General features: G+C 36.4%; 1 protein-coding gene across 1 annotated transcript in view; it reads right to left on the bottom strand.

Moving 5' to 3' along the window:
• Positions 1 to 14333, bottom strand: part of VWA8 (von Willebrand factor A domain containing 8) — a 181289-nt gene that overhangs the window by 36186 nt on the left and 130770 nt on the right. Inside the window, exons 34-37 of the mRNA XM_039568168.1 lie at positions 12962 to 13116; positions 11024 to 11225; positions 6542 to 6623; positions 4380 to 4584 (exon numbers count right to left, since the gene is read on the bottom strand). Of these exons, the coding sequence (XP_039424102.1) occupies positions 4380 to 4584; positions 6542 to 6623; positions 11024 to 11225; positions 12962 to 13116 (644 nt within the window). The remainder of the gene's footprint in view (positions 1 to 4379; positions 4585 to 6541; positions 6624 to 11023; positions 11226 to 12961; positions 13117 to 14333) is intronic.

The raw sequence follows: 14333 nt of genomic DNA, 5'->3' as shown, positions 1-14333 counted from the left end.
TCTTACACACTTCTTTTGGACTGACACACCTACAAAGAAGTATGTGATTTTTTTAAGCTGAGTGTTGCCCATCAGTCTAAAGACTAAAGAGCCGGGATGATGTAGGTGTTGTATTATTCAGGTTCTACGCAGCACGTGCACTTGCTCATGGGTAAATGTACTTTATCTATTTTTAAACAGCTGGTATTATCAAAGCTGGTGCCCACTCAATTCACATGTGCTGTATCTTTGCTCTGCTCTGTCCTACACTATGTCATCTTGATATCACATTGGCTGAACCTGAATCATCTAGGAAGCCCACCTGAGCTCTTATAGGAAATAAAAACTGAGCCAAAGTTTCAGCTTTTTAAGTTCTGAAGAAAACCACACATTATACAGAACACTTATGTAGAGTGGGGCTTTGTCACTGGCCAAAGAAAAATAAGCAATATCCATCCTTGAAGAAGTGTACTGTAGAACAACCAGGCCTTGACCTTTAAGATCTGGGGTGTACCAGGAAATTGTGACCTTGTTTTAGGACAGCAGAAAGATAGGAAAATTGAAAGAAGTATCTTTTTTTTTTTTCTTCTTCTTGCTAACTATTCACTTAGGTGTAAATATGAATTAATTTCCAACTAAGTACCTGAATGTTTATGAGGAAGGCTTCCAATACTGAAAATGACAGAGAACATTCCATAGGAAATCAAAATGGTTACAGTCACAACTACTTAACTCATTAGGTCCTTACATATAGCCACAAACAGAGGGCACTGCTGCAATTTCAAAAACCCATCTCATGCATGCAGCAGATGATAAAACTACTGCAGGTTCCACAAATACATCGAACGACAGACACAAAAAAAATCCCCCTCCCAAATAAAGCCCTAAAAACATCTTAGTTTACAAGAATTATTATTTTTTTTAATCAATCAGATCACTTCTTTGGGCAATCTTGGTACTGAAATGACAGGAGACTACCCTCAACTTCAGGATGTCACTTTGCATGGTGATTAGATCAAGACTACACCTGGATTTAAAAAAATGTTGTGAATTCAATTTTGAGTTCATATATATATTAGCATAAACTAGATGACAAAGCTTAAGCAATCTTTTGCTAACTACATTTTTATGCACTCTACAGGTTTGGATATGTCCTGAGGCTTCTGAAAGCAATGGCATTCTGAGTACACAGCATAAAACATTTTGGACAACAGTCTACAGCAGGAGAACATTAAGTGGAATGAATACAGAAATAAATGTTTTTGCAAATAGTCACAGAAAAATGCCTTACCATCTATTGAAATACCTCTAAATGATGCACCTTTTAATTATTTTTATCTAAGCACTGTACCTTATCTAAGCATTGTACCTTATCTAAATGAGACATATCACTAAATAATGCTTACAGAAAGACAATATCTGAACTATATCAGAATGTAATCAGTGCTGTTAATTTCCATCAATAACCCTTTGATGAAAAAAAGTAACACAAGCTTATCAATGTCTGCCTATTGCCATGAAACTTTTAGAGCAAGATTCTAAAAATAAAAATTGTCTTTCAAATTCTCTTCAGGTATTTGATAATGAACTGACCTTGTCAGAGACAAGGAAAAACAGTGAAAAAGCTCAACAGTTTTTGGAGTAGAGTTAACAACTTTAGAAAATACAGTATTTTGTTTAGATTTTGTATTTTAGACACTCCAATTTAATAATTTCAGAGCACTGTAGTATTATTTTGCATTTAAAACTTCAATAAATGACGAAAAATTCTGACCTGCCTGTATAAATGCAGTCTTATGTAAATGCATAGCGTATTTTGAGAAACTAATTTGGTAGCCTCAAGACTTCAGCAGTTTGAACTCTGCTGAGTATGTCAACAATACAAAACAAATGTTGACTATTTTGAAGATTGCCACAAATTATATCAAGGGAACCTAATTACTGATTGTAAGTGGAACAGCTGTTTGTTTTCCTCCATTTCATTGCTTATGTATATCCAGCCTCCTTCTCAGAGCTAACGTGTTTGTGAAAGCAAAAATGCAGCCCTAGAAGACAGTACCAATAGCTCCAACTGAAGCCTGGTTGAAGATTTGATTCCAATTCTTTGAAACTGTATTTATATTGAAAGAACTGTAATTCTTTTTTCTCTAAAAGATCAGGAAGACTCAAAGAGTTTGCGTGTGTTTCTGCAGATCAGTGGTTCCCAACCACCTAGACAGGTCTCGGCTTGGTCTAAGAACATCACCATGAAGGGATATTGAGCTTTGCTAAGCCTGTGGCAGCTTTGTGGGATGCAACAATGGCAGTTTTTAGGGAAGGGGAAATTGGAGGTGGGTGGGTGATATGTAGAACACTGACAATTCTCTTAAAGTGAGTTTCTGAGATGATTGGGAATGATGGGTTAAGTCAAAGAATTAGAGAAACCTCATCAGACTCCAAGTTACTTAACATAAGCATGTACACGAAACATTACACAAAAGGAGGTGATTTTCATACGCTTGAATGAACAGATCAATACATGGCTGCAAAATGTGTCCAATTTTGCAAAAACAGGTATCAGGAAATATTTAGTTGCAGCATTCTTAGCAAAGTAATTATCCCTAGATCAAGAGACAAGTTCTTGATATGCTCAACTACACAGGGAAGCTACATGAATATGTTTTTAAGCTAATAGGATCCTTTCATTTCCAGAAATAAATGCCTTAAGACAGTACTGCTTTTACATCTAGACCCATTGAAAAATTAAGTAGGAAAGGTGAAAGCCTTCATATCCAATTAGCAAAGTACAGAGTTTACACAGCAACTACATATCTATTATCTTACTGGAGATTACATAAAATAAAAGACCTAATTCGCTTTTTATTGCTCTGCAATGCTTTTATAAACAAGGCATTGGCTTCTTAGGTCTCATCTTTCCATTTAAATCAGAGCAAAAAAGTAAAGTAGGGAAACAGAAGTTAGTGATAATCATGTAAGTCAGAAGATCACATAGGAGGCTTTGTTCCAGCCCTTCAGCACAAATCAAAGAGCATGTTATTTCAGTTTTGACAAACCACTGGTTTGACACAGGAAAAAAAGAAAGATATTCTAAGGAGACTTTATCCTGGAATGTGCCTAGTAGGGAGGCAGGCTGTCAGTGGAGAGAAATTCTACAGCAGATCTTGAAAACTGCTTTGTGACTGTGGGAAAAATTCTTAGCCTTCTTTAAAATGGCTACTTGAGATTACTAGTTAAATGACTTGAATTTTCTTATGCCGTGTACTTTCCAAGCCAGTATTGTCTAATAATTTGTTGGCTATTACTGACAATAAAATAATATTGTTGAATAAAATTACAAGTCATTTAAAAAAAAAAAGCAAAAAGGAAAAAAACCAAACCTATTTAAACTAGTCAAACTCTCTGGGCTGGTGTAAACCAACTGTATCTGACCATAAGATGGTGCTAGTGCTCCTGCACTGGCAATGAACATGGCACTGGCAAAGCCACAAGTGTCAAGAACAAAGGTGCTACTGGGTAAGAGTTTCCTTTTCTCACGACTTTTATGAATGGCATTTGCTGAGGTCCAGTAACAAGAACACGTCAGTTCTTGCCCAAGTCTCTGTAACCACAGAACATCTTCTAGAAAGGGAGCTAAGAGTGGGAAAAGAAAGTAAAAGACAAAAAACCCCAACCAAAACCAGAGAGAGATCTAATTCTGTTTTCCCCTTCTAATGAAAGATGCAATTGAACAGTCCTGAATGCTGCCTCTGTGTTGCAATGGTGATCAGACGTATTAGCCAGTACATTAACACTCGTATATACATACATACATACATACATACATACATACATGCACACACACCATATATGTAAATGCTGTGTATTTTCTGCAGCTACCTAAACATTCCACATGAGAACATGGCTCTATGGGGATCCTTGCAACTCTGCTCAGCTGGGAAAATTATCAAGATTAGCAAAGGCTCTACTGTGAACTCAAGGCATCTTTCACCTAGGTTTAAAGTTTCTTTTTCAAAGTAAACCCTCAATTTTTTTTCCAAGAATTTGAGCTCTGGAAAATTATATCCTTTTCTTAAAAATTAATTTCATTATTCTACATTCTGAAAGTTACAGTTAAAAATCAGCAGGAGATAAAGAATTTACTTGCATTTAATTGCACTGGAATTTGGCAAAAATACAAACAGTGTAAGACAAAGAGCCTGTCAGTAACCATAATTACAGGGGTTACAAAATGTTTTTAAATTAAGCTACTGTGCCTCTTATTCAGGGAAGAAGTCTATTAAATTTTTGTCACAGGTGCACTTCTACTTCACAGCTCTCCCCATCAACTCCTTTCCCAGCTGAAAACTCATCCATAGCTCTTTGTGTTACATGTTTTTCAGTTCAGCTTCGTGAAGTCCTACCTGCACAGGACGCCCATCCTCTTGGCCAATCATGTTCCTCCAATCCTGCAGTGACCGCTGGAGGCTCTCCAGCCCAGTCTCCCAGAGCCTCACACCTCCTCCCATGTCCACAGTAACCAACCCCACTTTGCCCAGCGGCGCCAGCAGGGCATCAGCATCTGAGATCTGAGAGAGCCAAGATGTGTATGGAGAGAGAGACTGTGACCTGAAAAACAAGAATTAATGTGATTTTTCTTGCAGCTGCAATTAAAACGGGGATGATTATTTCTGCAGTTAAGGCGACAATTAAATGAAGTTACATCCTCATTTCATGACAGACTATAACTAAGCCCTGCAGACCCACTATTTTATCTGAAACTGTCCAGCTACTGAAACTGGATATAACCAAGATACCTGACTGTATAAGAAGCAGTATAAAAGATCAGGGTGAAAGGCAATATGTTGCCAAAACCATTGCTGTAGTTTAAATACACTGCTGTATCTAATCTATCTAAAAATAGTCCATCTTTAGAAAAAAACCTATTAAGAATATAAAAAATGTAAGAAGATGCTACAGAAAAATAAAAAACTAAAAAAGAAGTAGAGAGAACATGATCCAAGCACTGAGGAAAATATATTTCCATCAAATTAGAGTAACACCTTTCTCTAGTGCTTTAATAAAATATTAAATTTAAATGCTCATTTAACAATGGCATAGCTTTAGGTACAGAAAATCATAGCACTTTTTTAAACAGACAACTTGCTGACAAAAATTTACTGCTGAGAGTGCCTTAAAGGTACATAATATGAAGGGAAATTTAGATAATGTAGGGAAGAATCTATGCATTTTTCAGTACTGTTAACTATATGCATAAATGACTTGGCAACCTGCACTAATGGCAAAATTAGTAATTTTCAAAACTGTAAGAAGAAGCAACACATGCTTCTATCTATGACTGAAACCACCATGTACTAACTCAAACTGAAAAAGAGTTATCTTAGCATTTGACTGGGCTAACTTTGCCAGAAGGAAGAAAGATTGTTAGATTTTAACAGAGAACTATTCATATATACATGATGAAAACTCACTTTACTCATCAGTTCTTACTGGAGTACACTTTTAAATCTGGACTTCTGCTCAGATCTGCCATTCACAGCTTAAATCCTAATGCTAGTTTAAGGGTCATAATGTTAAAATATGGCTTTGTAATTTCTGTTACTTCCTATAAAATCCTAGTGAAAAAAAAAGTGATTCCTTACTATTTTTATGGTAATGTCTTTCATTTTTGAATGACTGTGTAAGATGTAAGCCAATGGACCAATTATAAAATGGTGAACAGTGCAAAAATAATTCTCTGTTAATTAAAATGTTCCCCAGATTATTAATGAACCAGAATTAATTTAAATGAGAATAAATACTGTCAAAATCAACATCGAATGGATAGAATAAAAAAAAAGTATAAAATTCTTAATGTGTGAGTTTCATACACATGATATTTAAATATGCAAAGTTGAGACACTGCCATTTAAAACAAAAATGTTTATTATTATTATTGCAGTAGAAAATGACAATTTGGGACCAAAATGTATCTTTATATGATAAAACATTTGCAAATACTCTCTACAGTTGTGACAGAGAGACAGATGTTAAAACGTAACAGAAGCCATAGAATCTGGCTATTTTAATTTACCATACAAGATACTTTCCAAAGGGAGAACCACAGAGAAGCTCAAGGTATTTTCAAAGTGAACTTTATATTAGACCAGAATTTGATTCTTGATTTCCTAGCACCTAACACTGGATCATTTTGCCTGTCTTTCTCAGATCCTAAAGACAGTGAAAAAGGAAAAGAAAATAAAGACAGCAAACCATAATGAAACAGCTTGAGAATAAAGTGGATGGAAGAGGGGGAAGGAACAAAGGGAATGAAAATCAGAAGATAATGCTACCTTTCATATTTACTAATTAATTGCTACATTTTCACTGGCCCTATCTAGTAAAAACAGATAAATAATGTTGACAAAAATACACTGCAATGTTTGCAGAATTTTACACTAGGTATGAATTAGTCTTACTTCCCACATCAAAAGAAATATTTGCTTGTCCTGAAGTAATAATAGACACTAAATTCTCTTTGCTCTTCCTCTAAGATGACAGTGCTCTAATCAATAAAGTCAGTTACCTAGGAATTGTAATGTATTTGATTTTCTTTGAGTTAAGATCTGTTACTTCCAAGTATCCAGCAGCTGGTGGAGGAGTGACATCTGAAAATAAACAAACATGTCATTTTCCTGCTGCATGATTAACTGGTTATTGCATTTGCATTTAGCAGATTAAATTTAAACATTTTATTATACAGCACCTGTCAGAAAATGATAAGCTTTCATATGCAATACAGAAATAGAACTTGCAAATAAGGAATTGTTTTATTATTACAACAATGAGTAATCAGACAGTTACAGTTACAAAAGAACAACGTATTTGTATGGCAAATGTCCAAGTTGCACACAAATACAGCTCTGCTCACAAAAGCACTATTCAAGCATTACTGCAATCCCTAACTTGGTGCTTTTATCTGTCACTGAAGATAATGTCAGTTGTGTATCTGCCTTTAAAAGCATATTGAGGAATATTTCAAAACATTGTGTTTATGACTTCCACTTGAAAACTTCTCAATAATACTAACCTAAACACTGTTCCCTTGAATTGAACCTCTCTTTTTGGAGGTAAATTCTCAGTATGCAAAGATTTTATAACTTTATATTAAACTGCCCTAGACTATCAAGCATTAAATATTCTGTTTATGGACAGTTTAATGAATACAACTAATATACGGTCCTTCTGCTGAAGTAAATTTGTGTTTGTGTGCCTACACTGGCTTTTGCCAGCTTGTGAGTACACTGTGCCTGGGCTCAGAAGTGGCTCCCAGTTAGGAGCTGACTTTCATCTGCCTGGAGCAAATTGAGGCAGTTTTTCAGAAAAGAAACCAGAAGACTGAACCACACTGCCCAGTATGGGTAAAAAAATGTCATTGGCACAAGATGAAAGCAAGTCTAGATTTTCTTCTGAAACAACGCATCTTTCACCTCCTTGAAATGCAGGAGTCTGACCTTACCTGCAGAAGTGTTGATGCTTGCATAGAGCACACACAGAAAAGACCAGTAAGATCAGCAGCATAAGGAGATCTAATACTCAAATGAGCACACAGAATAACCCACAGCAGCACTTTATGCATACCTACTGTATCTACGTATCTATAGTATTCATGCCTACAGTAGCACGTCTATTGACTTTACTCATCTTCAGAAAAAGGGGAATATCAAACACATCAGAAACAGCTGGAAAAAGTCTGGAAATATGCTGGAAAAAGTCTGGAAATATGCAGGTTTGTGGGCCAAAGGCCACTTTTTGTTTTCCCTAGATTTTGTTACTGTTTCAAAATGTGCTCTCTTTTGTTAGTAATGAAGAATAAGATACACTTTAAAAATTCTGATGAAGATCTAGAACAAGGGCAGATACTGAACTAGAAAGGGTAGAACTGTGGGATAAGAATTAAAAATTAAGTTAATAAATTAGAGAAAGAACTCAAATCAAACAAATTAAAGACAATAAAAAGACAAAGGGCTGCAGAGTAGGGAGCGGATGAAAAGACAATCAAATGTTTAAATACACAAGAAGAGCTGGCTAGGCCCCAGAACTGCAACCAAGAATCTTGACAATGAAACATGAATATCAGACATGTGCAGTTTGTTCTTATTTTGCCAAAGCCTGATGGAGAAGAACAGCTATGCACAGCTCTAGACATCAAACTTTAAGGAAAGCAGACACAATGTTCAGTTCTGGGCTCCTCAGTGCAAGGGAGACATGGAGCTCCCGGAGCAGGTCCAGCGGAGGGCTATGAAGATGATGAGGAGATTGGAACAACTCTCTTATGAGGAAAGGCTGAGGGACCATGGCTTGCTCAGCCTCAAGAAAAGACAGCTGAGAGGAGACCTCATCAGTGTCTATGAGTATCTAAAGAGAGGGTGTTAGAGGATGGACCAGGCTCTGCTCTGTGGTGCCAAGCAATAGGACAAGAGGCAACAGACAGAAACTGATGTTCCACCTGAACATGAGAAAATAATTCTTCACTGTGATGGTGACTAAGCACTGGAACTGCATGCCCAGAGAGGTTGTGGAGTTTCCTTCCCTGGAGAAGAACTGTTTGGACACAATCCTGAGTAACATACTCTAGAGGACCCTGCTGAGCAGGGAGATTGAATCAGATTTCTCATCATCCCTATCTTTTTTGATGTAGAATTAGGATTTTGTCTTCCTCCACATATTTATCTATACTGAACTTCACCTGTTATTTCTATTGCATTCAGAATTGTAGTCCTTATCATAATTCTTCATGGTAATAACTATAATTCCTACCATGAATAATAACCACTATCATCAGCACTGTTACCTCAGTGTTAATTAATTTTTCAGTTTTTTTCATGACATGCTGAGTAGCACAGGCCACTGTAGTATTTCCCTCATAGCTCCTCCTCTGCTAGAAAATCCAGCCATTCACTGATAAATGGAAATGTCTTGAAAAAGTCCTGAAAAAAGCTATAGAACAGAAAACCTAGAGTCTTGCTCAGGTCCCATTTAATTGAATTGGTAAGGTCATATTAAACATGATTCAGTTAAAATCAGACTTTGTCATTCATAAATTAAAACCTCATTCAGAAAATAAATATCAATGATAATGATCTTCAAGGCATGAAATCTTTCAACTTAAATGGCCATAAAGCACTGTAAAAACCCTCATACAATTTTCTATACATTTAAAGCTATCAATCCCTATTCATGAATATATTTCACCACAGCTGAGATAAAAAAATTAAACTGCTTGGTCAGACAGAAGCCAATTCTCAGACTGATAATATGCTCAGGTTACTGGTATTGTGGAGTCATGAAGAATGTCCCCTGGGTTTTAATTATAATAACCTAGCAATACAAGGTGTTACATATCACAGCAACTTAAAAGGCTTTTAGGAATAGCAGTTAAGATCTCAGTTCAGGTATCATTTGGAAGCACTGAGGGAAGATACCTCCCTCACTCCCAAATCAGTAAACTGGTTTTAACAAAAGCTCAGATTTACCTTCTAAAACATCTACTTCAGATTCAGATCCTTTTTTTTTCTGTGAAAGCCTGAAAAAAAGTGACACAGTCTGACCCTTCAGTAGTTTATAAAGTAAGAGAAGATTGCAGCCTGAAGTTGTATAATTAGTTCCAAGATTCTAACTCCAACTGATTTTATTAAGTTTAATCTTTTTAAGAGGTAATCTTTCCTTCAGTTACAAAAGGAGGTAACTGAAGTTTTCTACCCTGTTGATATCCTTGACTTGGCTTCCTTAGTCAAGTAAATGTTTTATTCTCTTGGTAATAAATAAAAGGGTTTCTCTACACAGGGAGGTTGATCTGCATTAAATGAGGACAGGCAGATTAGATCATTCATTCTGTTTGAGTTAATTTGGAATAAAATGTTTATTCGGGGACAGACAGTTCACACACAGACTAAATCAGGAATAGCTTCTTGTGCTGATGAAATCAAGCCATTCTACCATGTACAAATTGTGTGGGCATTTTTTCTTTGGATAGTAAACTTTGGAGATTCCTAGAGGTAATTAATGCAAAACTCACAAATGCTGTTATTTAGCACTAATTGGTGTATTTTTAGTTATTGGCTAAAGAAGCTAAAGTTATAATGATAACAGAAAGCTTGGCATGGCAGCACAAAAATGTCTGAAGATCTGTAGCCTACACCTGCTTTATTAGTGTCAGAAAGGAGGATGGTTTTGCTGCATGTGAATGTTGTTCATGCAACATTGTCTTGGACAGGAGAAGAGCTAAAAAGTCTGGGTCTCTTCAGTTTGGAGAGAAGGCAGGAGTGACTGAAGTTTGCTAAGTCATGAAGGTGATGGTTAAGGTGAATGCAGAACTCATCTAAGTACTCATCTAAGCCTGAAATGCTAGAATAAGGGGCACCTGATAAACCCGGTAAGAGATGAGTTGATCACAAAAAAATCATGAACTTGTGAGTTTGCTGTGGAGATACACAGGTTCAAAGAGGGACCAGATAAACTTGAGGACAACAGGTCCATAAGAGGAGATTTAAAGCCTGAGGCAGGGATGTCTTCTGCAATATCCCCAGCAAAACAAGTGCAAATATTGAGACAGTATGAAGAGAAAAACAAAGAAGTGGACAGGGTCACATGCACTCCCAAAATAACCTCTCCTATTGCCCCTGCTGGGGATAGAATTCTGAGTTAGTCAGACAACAGGTTTATCACTGCGTCTCTGTGTGACTCTGAGCAGAAGCTGGAAATACTGGTGAAGGCCAATTGCTGAACTGGAATAATCATATTCCATTAGTGGGTTTCCTGTGCAGACAGAGAGAAATCCCATCCACTGAGATATTCACAGTGCAGATACCCTGTTAATTTCTCAGAAGTATAATTCAGCATGCTAATAAGATCCAAATTAATTTTAAAACTAAGTGCAGCTACACTCATTCCTTCTCAAATACTTGCTCTGTGACTATTTAAGAACATTCTGGAAAAATAAATGAGTGATAGCAGATGACAAAACAAAACCCAAGTGTGTTGCAGCACAAATATATGAACCTCTTACCTTTTGGGTAGATGTCTTTCAAAGGTACATCTCCAGGTGCTAAAATTCTGACTATTTGATTAGAAGCCAATAAAGTTACACAATTGGTTTGTTTTGCAGCTCCTGTTTTCCTCTGGGCTCCATAATAAAATGGATCAGAAGGAGAAGCACGTTTGTGACTCAGAGAGGAGTTTCTTTTCCAGCTATACACTTCACTGGGAGACTGCAAAAGAGAAGGTGTCTACTGAAGAAAACATTACTATTGTTAAGTCCAAGAACAAATATTTCTTGATAAGTTCCACTTCTTATTTAATTTCAGATCAAATGTGGCTATTATGGTTACTTCTTATGCTACCATATGACAAGGAATGACCTGGATTATTTTGTCATCAAAAACCCCTATAGGGGTAAAAACCAACAAACCATCTACATGAGTTTTAGGCATGAAGATGCTCTGAAAATCTGAAGTTGAATCAACTTCTTTTTTAATTGAACCAGGAACAGAAGGCATTGAAATAACCTAATTTGGAACCAAACTATGTAAAAAACTGTTAGGTTTCCACTAATAAAGATAAATGTAAACAGGTATTTCAGTAATAAATTCAAAGGTAATCAATAAGGCTGGGACTTAGTTCCAGGTTCAGAGATTTAAGTGTAGGTCTCCACATCAAAGCCAGTGGCTCCATCTTCCAGTATGGTCAAAAGAGGCTGGAGGAAAAATCATCTTGAAGGTCTTAGTGTTTGCTAAACTGAGCACTGCTGTTACAGATAAGACCTCAGATAGCTTGTTCATACTAAACACCTACACCACCAGCACTGAACACTGAATCTGAAGTTTTGCCCCATCACTCTAACATTCACCCTTAGCACTCCTTCTTTGACATTCACACGGACTTCTAAAACTATGTATGAGGAAAGACGGTGCCTCAGTCTAAATCAGGCAGAGCCAAAAATGCTTCATCACCCACATTAGTGTGTTAGTACTGAAGTGTGCAGCTCCTTTAGTACTCCCTCCTCTAGACCACCTCTCTTTTTCAGCAATAAATTCACATCTATTGTAAGCAATATGAAAAGCTATAATAACTATATGGTAATATAAAACCAAACCAAGGAAAACTCAAAAGCTAACTGCAAAGACTGTCTTATTGACAAAAACATATTTTTGAATCATTTTGGATTTCAAAGAATTTTCTTCTGTCATTTAGCTTTCCCAAAATTCATGTCTGTTAACACTTACATTTTCTAATTTGCCCCAATTTATTAAACAAACATGAAATGCAATTATTTATTCCATAATCACTACTCTTTTTATGTACCATTGGGGGCAAATATAAAAAAAGTCCAAAGAATTAAACATTCTGCTTGTATTTTCCCTGTGTTTGCCTTCACTCCTTGCAACAGCCCTAGTTGTTACACTGCTAAGTTTCCCTTTCTTTTCTGGTGCTTTTCTAACTGTGTCATGGCAGTAAGCACACTTACATGGACTATTTACACTTAGCTACTTTTTTCAGTAGTGATGGGGCTTTATAGTTTTGCTATTGTTTTCTGTATCTTTTTTTCTTTTTCCTAAATCTAGTCCTGCTACCTGCTGCACACTGGGCAAAAAGTTCACACCGAACAGTTCAAAATTATACTGATATTCTTTTTCTCAGTGGTTAGGCTTGATTAAAAAATGGTAAAACACATCATTTAAAAAATTACTCTAGCCAGCACTGTTCAGATCTTACCAAAAAAGAATTTTGTCTGTGCTAGACATTGTGTTGTGCCATTTATTATTACTTAAAAAACCACAAGCACCCCTCTAGATTAGACTACCCTAACAAACAGTGTACACTACATTAATTTGTCCCTTACTGTCATTCCCTTCTTTTTCCAAATCATTTGGTAAACAGGTACTTAACAGGTTACAGAATAAATGAGACCATACTATTTCATTGTATAATAATGCTGAGAATTTACCAAGAGGTCTGGGAAACCAATAACAATAGTAGCATAATTATGTTCATCTGAGAAGATCCTGTTGGGGGAGCTGATCTTTTGTCCCACAGCTGCACTGAGGTTTTCTGAAGATAGCTGGTCAATTGAAACTGCATGAGGCACACACAGTTCTGACACTAAACAGGGAAATTAAACAAAATTAGTCATTAAATCCAGATGTGCAATAGGAAACGATATTAACTGTAAGAGCACTGAGCACTGAACATTGCTATTACTTTGAGCATAAAATTACTAAAAAGCAGAAGATCTGATTATACTATACCATAACACAGAGGAGAAGGAAGTAATCTTATTTTTGTAAAGTTAAGTACTTAAAATCAGGAAATACTAGTTTTGTAGTTGCTTATACCACTTAATTTTGCCCTCTACTGTACAGATGAGGCAGGAAGCCTGTGGAATAGAACAGCACGTGATCTCATTGAAAATTGTTATAATGCAAATGCACCAAAAGGCAAAACACAGGTTTGCATAGGTGTCAATGTGACATTTCTCAGTGACACTCTTGCTGTCTTTGCAATTTAAATAATGTTGTTTGTAATGCATTTCTGTTATAAATGCTGCTTTGGTTTTGTCTTTAAGCTAATGAAAACTGAACTTTATTCTGTGCATCTGTAAGAGCCCTTTACCTTGCCTCAAATTACCAACAGAGTCAGAACCTGCTATCTTTAGTTCTGCACTAGTTCCACTTTGATGAGCAGACTACCTTGTTCATATGTCAGTGGGAGAAAATCTTTCCTCCCTCAAAGGATAAAAGGTCTGGGTCAGCAGTAAAGCCACACTGGTCTACCTTTCTTTTAGTTCTCCTGCCACAGCTTCTTCCTCAAAGAACAAGAACAGGCTGAAGATGTTACAGTTGGGGTTTGCTGGAGGATTTGGAAAAAGGTGGACAGGGTATGATATGATAACATTTTAAATTGGAAGAGATGAAACGAGATAACAAAGGAGAAAAATAGGACAGAAAGCATGCAGCAATGAACTGCCCACAAACACTTTGGGACTGGAAATTATAATAACATTTCTATCCATCTGAGGAATGATACTCCAGAATGGTTTCTAAATAAGGTAGTAAGAGGAAGGAAACTACTGTGCTCTGATAGCACTTGATAAGTTGGTAGAGTAAACTGCACAAGAGTTAAAAAGGATTCTGGATATTTAGACTGTGGTTAGTTTTTGGTATCCACCTGGTTGCTATTTATGTAAAATAAGCCCTATTATTTGTCAATAACATTTGTTTGTACCATGTTTACACTGTGTTAATCTCATTTTTCTTACTTATGCTAGCCACAAGAACCAGAACAAAACTTGTTCCTCCTTTAAGAGATATTAAAGTGGT

The sequence above is a fragment of the Corvus cornix genome, chromosome 1, assembly GCF_000738735.6.
Source record: "Corvus cornix cornix isolate S_Up_H32 chromosome 1, ASM73873v5, whole genome shotgun sequence".
Taxonomy (NCBI): domain Eukaryota; kingdom Metazoa; phylum Chordata; class Aves; order Passeriformes; family Corvidae; genus Corvus; species Corvus cornix.
The sequence above is the reverse complement of the archived record's forward strand: the minus strand, read 5'-3'. Positions and strand labels throughout refer to the sequence as shown.